This window comes from Hippocampus guttulatus, chromosome 5 (assembly GCF_054856545.1).
Source record: "Hippocampus guttulatus isolate MCC_2025c chromosome 5, RoL_Hgut_1.0, whole genome shotgun sequence".
Classification (NCBI taxonomy): Eukaryota; Metazoa; Chordata; class Actinopteri; order Syngnathiformes; family Syngnathidae; genus Hippocampus; species Hippocampus guttulatus.
This window is the reverse complement of record NC_141265.1, coordinates 7716142-7724168: the sequence shown is the minus strand read 5'-3', so window position 1 is coordinate 7724168 and position 8027 is coordinate 7716142. Positions and strand designations below refer to the sequence as shown.

The following is an 8027-nucleotide window of genomic DNA, read 5'->3' as shown; positions in this document are numbered from 1 at the left end:
CTAAGTGCATTGCTTTGACCAGCGAGAGGCCTTCAATAAAACTGACATAAAGGGATGCCTTATAAATGTATGCCATTTGCAGCAGTAAAAAACAAATCCAAAGAAAAAAAAACCAAGAAAAAACAAAAAACACGTGCATGGTCAATGCTGTAATTAACTCATTCACTCCCAAATACGTTTTTAAACGTCTTTTCAGTCTCTGTCTAGAATTGGCTGGTACTGAATGAGTTAATATGCCCTACTGCCTTACTTTACCCGCATGGAGGTCAGAGTGCTGTTTTAGTCTGGGGTCTCAGCGGCTTCATTTAGAGTGCAGACTCCATTCTCATTATGGACATAACGCCCACAAGGCCCCCTGCACCCACCAGGGATTCCAAAAGGTTGAGACAAAGCAGATCCTCTCTCGTGCAGTTAAGCTGATCTTCCACTTCTTGCTTGTTAAAAATACTCGGCATGGTGTTTGTTTTTAATGTCACCTGTGTGATATTTCTCCTGTCCGCTCTAAATCACTCCCTGTTGCGGAAATGTTTACTATACGCGCCCACACACATGCTTGTTTTTATGCAGTTATGCACACAAGGGCTCCACAAAACTTGCGTAAGTACACTCTTTGTAAAAATTGTGGAATAACATGCCCGTGTGCATGTGGTTTGGTGTTTCTGGTTGACCCTTTGCAAATTTGTGCCATGTATTATGGCACTGTTTTTCTTTTTGTTCTTTTTATTGTCCAATGTTTGTCCATTGTTCAGCAGTGAATTTGCACGTTACGTCTCGTTGGACCCAACAAGGATGTGTGTTGATAATGTTGCCATAAAACTGAAAATTATCAATACATTTGTGTGTTGCAGCTCCTATGCATATTTTCAAGCTGAACATGTAAAATTCATTGTAAGTAGGGCAGTCAAGAAAACATTCCGAAATGAAAAAAATTGATTGTTGGGAATAAATGAACACAGTTCCATGGAACAAGTATTCCAATTTAGGTTGCAAATGTAGGCCAGTGATTCTGCTTATATTCAAGCCAGCAGAGCCTTGCTGGCTCACCACTGGTGATTATTTTGGTGATGTTCTGGCTTTGGTGCTTAATATTCGTTATGTTGATATTTACTGAAGGAGGAGAAAAGCTGTCTTAGGTCAGGCGGAAAACACATTTCATCAGACGTCAGTGCTTCCAAGTGTACGCAATAGGGGGCGACAGTGTGGCCCTCTTGTCGCCAGAGGAAGAACCTCAGTGAGTGCAGTTGATGATAGCTGTTAGCGTACAGCACGTACAAGACGTTTGAGTGGTCCCTTGTCAAAGTAACAATCGCCATCGACTAACCGAGAGCGAGGGGGTTTAATCGAGGCACGCCGACGACGCCTTTGCCAAGATGAGCTTTCTATTGTAAGTACATTTGACAAACATTCTTACTCGTGATCTCGTTTTGTCATGGTCGCTTGCGGTTAACGTTAGCTAAAGTTCCAGCAGAGGAAGTAACTAAAAGCAAGAAGACTCCGTTGCGAAAAATTGCTTACCGCCGTTGCGATGATGGCTTGACCAGAGTTACTTTGTAGTAAAAGGGTATTTTCATTCAACGAAATACATGGAATGTGAATATTTGAACTATTTAATCAACTCTCATTTAATTCGAACTTACATGCTAGCTAGAACGCAAATGCTAGCACCGAGTTGGGGAGTTCCTTTCGTCTGACGTGTAGATATTGTGAACATTTATTACAGTGTATATCCTCTTGTGTTAATTGCTGTTTGTGTAATTCTAATTTTATACAGCGATCCCTACTCAGTTGCTTCAGGGAGCCATTTCGGCAATACGCTACTTTTATCACTGGCTGTGGCGACACGTCTCATGCACAATTCACTTGTACATTTACGTGTCATACATGAAGACTAAACGGAGTCTTTTCACGATCTGAGCTGTATCATAACTTCTGCCTTTACAAAAAAATGATCGTGCTCAGTTTTGATGGACACGGTCACAACAGGCTTCTGAACATCTAACAATGTCTACTGATGTGGTTTTAGTTTATTAGAGGTGTACAACTACAACAAGATAAGATAACCTTTATTTGTCCCACACTGGGGAAATTTGCAGTCTTCGGCAGCAAAATTGGGGGTGGGGGGGGGGGTGAAAAAATGTAATGTATCAATTGAATGTAAGGTCCAATATCAAAAATAACTTGTGATCAGCTCCTTTATGGGATCGCAATAAACAGTGAGTCATCCAGTGAACGTTTACAGCATTAATAGGATGGGTATCCATCATCTCTTTACAATGTAACACATGTATTGGAAAGGCCAATGAATAGACGAATCATTGGACGGTATTGTGAAATGGGGAGTTGATATTGCAATTGTTTGCCTCATCTGTATGATACAAGATTTCATAGCATCGGACAGCTGTTCAGCTCTGCCTGTGTTTCCCTCCAGTAGTAGTCGCTCATCCAAGACCTTCAAGCCCAAGAAAAACATCCCAGAGGGCTCCCATCAGTATGAACTGTTGAAACATGCTGAGGCTACCCTGGGCAGTGGGAACCTGAGGCAGGCGGTCATGCTGCCAGAGGGAGAAGATCTCAATGAGTGGATTGCCGTCAACAGTAAGTGCAGAAATAAGAAAACGCGCATTGAATATCAGACATTGTTTTAACTGATCCAATGAACTCCTGCGTAATACCTTTCCAAAAATAAACTGGTGAATATTCACGGTATTTAGACCATGGGAAAACCATTTTAGGCTTTAAACACATTTACATTGATTAAAACAACATTTACAGTGAAATTCATAAAGTATTCCTGAGCACATCCTCTCAATCTCGCTTGCCCATTACTTCAGATGAGAGACAAAGTGCTGTTTTATTGGTGACTCTAAGTTGGAATTTACTGTGAAACACACACATACAACAGAAGAGAATTCAACATTGTATAGTTAAACACCAAAACGTTAAAACAAACCAATGCCAGTTGGCCACCACCCAAAAAGGCCTAATGTTGGACAGTGTATACAAACCCATACAAATCACCGCTTAAAATTTTATGATGTAGTGGGGGTGTGAATGCTGACCCGCCATACATAGGGGCAACGCTGCATTTCGCATCCCTGTTTTTAGTTCTATAAATTAAGAAATAATTCACATTGCATACAAGGTTATTTTTTAAACTTATTGTAACAACATAAGACACGGACTGCATTTTTCTCTATTTCAGCGGTGGATTTCTTCAACCAGATCAACATGTTGTACGGCACCATTACAGAGTTCTGTACTGAGGCTAGCTGTTCGGTCATGTCTGCTGGGCCCAGGTAAGGCAGTAAAGCACACTGATTCATAGAAATAAATGTACGTCAGTTTGCCACACATAAATTAAGTATTTTGACAGATGAAGGGCTCCTCTGGGGAAAAAGAAAATTCAAAATTTGATTTAATAACATTATATGACATTATTGTCTCTTAAACAGGTCATGAACATTTAGGTTGAAAAAATACTCCTATGGTACTTAGGGGTATGTTGTAGTTGTTTAATTGGCATTAGGTTTATGAGAGGTTCCTTGGAAAAATCCTATGAGGGATCCCTTGACCCAGTACGTTCAAGAACATGTAAATGTTGCTTTTACAAACAAATGCCTGCACCGAATTTCTCAGTTGTTGTCTTGGGATTTGAAATGGTAAATGGTTGTAATAGTCAATTAAGTGATAGCATGAAAATCGCTTGAATAAAGTGGTCTTAAATGTGGCTTACACTCCCTTCAGACGCTTGCCGTTTGTTGCTCAAATCTCAATCTGGCATTTCCTCTTTCCTCTCTTGCCATGACGGTCAGCGTTTAAGAGGAAGGGACCAGGGCTCGCTTCCTGCTCGCTTCCTGCTCACAGAGCAGCTATCAGAAATATACACATGCAGAAGAGATACTGCTCCATTTCCCGTTCTTGTGCATATTTTTAGTTTATCTCCCGCCAAGCAAAGTTGGCATGAACTAAGTTGATATGTCGAGCTTTTAAGCTGTTCTGATCTTCTGCCGCACCTCAGCTATATCACTGTTACCTTGTTTGCTCAGTTTAACTTGGTCACTTTTTTTGCAGATACGAGTACCACTGGGCTGACGGCACCAATATTAAAAAGCCTATCAAATGCTCTGCGCCCAAGTACATAGATTATCTGATGACTTGGGTCCAAGACCAGCTCGATGACGAGACTCTTTTTCCCTCCAAGATTGGTAAGATTTGATTTTAACCAGGAAGGTGTTTCATTTTCAGATAAATGACAGCCTGATGATTTTTAGATGATCTTCACCCTCATCTGAACTACCAATGGAGAACTCATCGAATTGATCAGTGTTCTGTGTTAACAGCTAAGCCAAAGTCAGGAACTAAACATGTTTTTTCCCCCCATGTTTTAATAAATAAAACAAAGGTACGGTTGTGCTGTATTTAGATGGAAGAATGAATCAGTTGACTGGTGTGCAGCCTGAGGACAGTTTCTTAGCACAAATGACTAATCTTGTGACTTCAATTATATGGAATAATCTGATGACGTAATGTGTTTAAAACACTCCTAAGACTCATCAGCCCAGTGAAGATGGCACCAGCTGATTGACGAAAGTCAGTCAAACTGCACGGAAAACAAGGAACAAAAAAAAAAAAATTGCAACAACAAAAACAATTAGACATCATCGGGTTTTAGAGATGTCATTACATTGCATACGGAGTTAAGTCTATTTTCCATCACAGGGGTTCCGTTTCCCAAGAACTTCATGTCTGTGGCCAAAACCATCCTGAAGCGCCTTTTCAGAGTTTATGCACACATCTACCATCAGCATTTCGACTCAGTGATGCAGCTGCAGGAGGAGGCTCACCTCAACACCTCCTTCAAGCACTTCATATTCTTTGTCCAGGTGAGTTACTGTACCACTTGCAATTTGTCATCTTCGACATACTGAGATGGGGCAGCAAAAGTGTTCTTCTGCAGCTATCTCCTTGTCGCTCAACCATTTACTGGGAGTGAAAACCAAAATGTGAAAGCTGTTGGCAGACAGCTGAAATGTATGGCACAGCAAACCAGTGAAGTTTTAAAATGGAGTGGATGTGATTTTACTCCGTTTGCTTTCCAAAAACACAGCTCAAAATGGTTTATTTATGTTCTTCCCTGCAGGAATTCAACCTTATCGACCGGCGAGAGCTTGCTCCCCTGCAGGATTTGATCGAGAAGCTTGGTTCCAAGGACAGATAGACATTGTATCACACTCCTCCCCTTACTTTTATGCTTTTGCACACTTTCTTTTTCATCCCTCTTCTTGGCCTCTGCTACCTCCGTGACTTCAGGTCTCAACTCAGTGTGTGCCTTCTTGTCATTCCTTTCAGCCGAGCATTTGGATTGTACCATTTCTTGTGATCCGTTTGCTGTCTTTCACTACTGCCTGAACCTCCACGCATAACCTACTCCCTTTATTTTGTCCTTTTGGCTTTGAGTTAGCATTGTGTATTAAATGTATTCTTTGCAGGACTGGGTAATAAGAAAAAAAACATGTTTTGTTTACTTTTTAACTGGACCAAGAACATTTGGAAGTGGAATTGAGTTGTTTCCTCTTTTAAAAGCTGGTTAATGCTGTTTTTTTCATATTCATTGTTGAACTGTTTTCACTGAACAAATATCCAGTTCTTACATTTAAGTCAGGTCCTCCTATATCATTTGAGTAAAGCAAAACATTTTTAGAAGTTAGTAGGTGAACCAAACAACACAACATGTTTTCAGTCCCAAATCAAGACGTTTGATGTAGTGGAAGGCAATACAATGCATTGACAGGTGATTGTGAGAAGCCTTTTTCACATATATGACTGCATTTCTTGTCCGTTTTCCAGGTTTTTTCATGAATATAGATAGAAGATACAGTATAGGGCCTCCAGTAAACGGTGTATAGTGAAAATACAATTTATAGAAAGACTTGGAATGTAGATTTGTAGTTAAAATCGATATTTTTGTGAGGTTATTTGTATGGTGCCGATCGTTTGTGGAACTGTGGATAGTTGTGTGTTTCCTCAGTGTTGGTACTTATTTCCCTAGAGGTTAACATTTGTTGCCTCTGCGCCAAGAGGGCAAAAATAATGTAAATATAACAGCCATGATCCTGTCTTGAACTCAGGCTACAGCAGCTGGGCTGTGTGTACTGCCATCTTTTTACTAACCAATTGCAGCTGGGATTCTAATGGATGTTTTGGATTTGGCAACATTGACTGCAAATGGACCTTAATTCCTGACATAAGGGGTGTTCACACGGCAACGTTTACTCCGGTGTAGCACCTTTTGAACATCAGGAACCAGCAGCTGCCATCTGCTGTAGTAATGTTTCAGTAATTACAAGTAGACATTCCTTCTCTTTCTTTTTTAATTTACTTCCTCCAAAAAATCCCTTCTTGTTTATTTTAATATTACAGCAAGCATGTCAAATCGAGTCCTGTGTGTATTCCAGCCACATTTCATATTTTTATACATGTAGGATCAGAAAGAACAAGGGCTTGTGAATCACCCGAGGATTCTACGAAATCCCTTGGTGGTCACTTTGACTGGTAGGGGATGCACAAATGTACAAGTATGTAATGTGTCCAAACATTTGCTGTAAATAGATCAGCGTTTTTATCTGATAAAGCTGTGCCTTTACATTGTTGAAATGTCTTGATATGACTGTATTGGCAGATTTAAAGCTCAATAAAAACAATAACATCAGGACAATGCTTTGATTTTATTTTATGGATACTTCAAGAGCAGGATCGTGACTTGATCACCCAGACACCTTTGTGTTTCCATTATTTTTCCAATTTTATTTAGTCCCAACAAACATGGTTATTATTGCTTGTTCTTGTAATATAAAAAAAAATCACTTAAATGTGTGCTCATTCACTGATTTCAAGTCGTCCTGTTGCTCATTTAATAAATAAATACAAACGATAAATTAAGTTTTCGACCAATCAAATTCCGAGGACCACCCATTGACCCTAAATGAGTCTAAATAGGTTTGCATTTGCTCAATTATACGCCAATATAAAATGAATTTAAGTAAGAAGGACTATATGTCCAGCCATTTCACTTTCTTGACAGATTCAAAAATATGAACTATCATTGCGGTAGGGTCCTACAGTCTCATCATTTTATTCTACGTGAACTGCCTATGAGTCAACACTGTGGGCAAAGCAATTAGTGATGGGAATTCCGGCTCCTTTTAGAGAGCCGGCTCTTTTGGCTCGGCTCCCTAAAAAGAGCCGGCTCTTCCGGCTCCCAAATGGCTCCTCGGTTTTTTTGTTGCTTAAATAGATTTACTATCAAAAATAACGTTATATTATGTGTAAAATGAATTACTAATGCGGCCCGGTAGTCCAGTGGTTAGCACGTCGGCTTCACAGTGCAGAGGTACCGGGTTCGATTCCAGCTCCGGCCTCCCTGTGTGGAGTTTGCATGTTCTCCCCGGGCCTGCGTGGGTTTTCTCCGGGTGCTCCGGTTTCCTCCCCCATTCCAAAAAAAACGTGCATGTCAGGCTGATTGGACGCTCAAAATTGTCCCTAGGTGTGAGTGTGGGCGTGGATGGTTGTTCGTCTCTGTGTGCCCTGCGATTGGCTGGCAACTGATTCAGGGTGTCCCCCGCCTACTGCCCGGAGATGGCTGGGATAGGCTCCAGCACCCACCGCGACCCTAGTGAGGATCAAGCGGTTCGGAAAATGGATGGATGGGTGGATGAATTACTAATGCAAAAAATAGACAGTATATCAAATATTTATTATTTATATGGCTTTATTTATATTCTTCTGAACATACTCAACATGGAGTACAACATGGAGTGCTACAAAAATAAAAACAAAGTACAAAGACCCATCTCAAAACAAGGTCAACAAAAAGTTCCAATCTCTGAATGTGTATATTTATAAGCATTTAACTATTTACTGTAAAACAACATAAGTAAGATTTGAATACCACACAACAAATTATAAATTAAAATTTGTAAAACCGGATCTTGACCAATCACGTGCGGCTTTAACCGAAGGGGGGGGGG

At 40.4% G+C, this 8027-nt stretch overlaps 1 protein-coding gene across 2 annotated transcripts; it reads left to right on the top strand.

Moving 5' to 3' along the window:
- Positions 1-1218: 1218 nt before the first annotated feature.
- Positions 1219-6715, top strand: LOC147204875 (MOB kinase activator 1A). Of its 2 annotated transcripts, none has more exons than XM_086111948.1 (6): positions 1219-1384; positions 2432-2595; positions 3203-3296; positions 4072-4205; positions 4720-4883; positions 5141-6715. In XM_086111948.1, exons 1-6 carry the CDS (start codon positions 1371-1373, stop codon positions 5216-5218), a joined length of 648 nt encoding a protein of 215 aa, XP_085968074.1. In that variant the 5' UTR covers positions 1219-1370; the 3' UTR covers positions 5219-6715. The 2 variants fall into 2 exon arrangements, with proteins under 2 accessions (XP_085968074.1, XP_085968073.1); XM_086111947.1 differs by having other exon boundaries at positions 2429-2595.
- The last annotated feature ends 1312 nt before the right edge of the window (positions 6716-8027 follow it).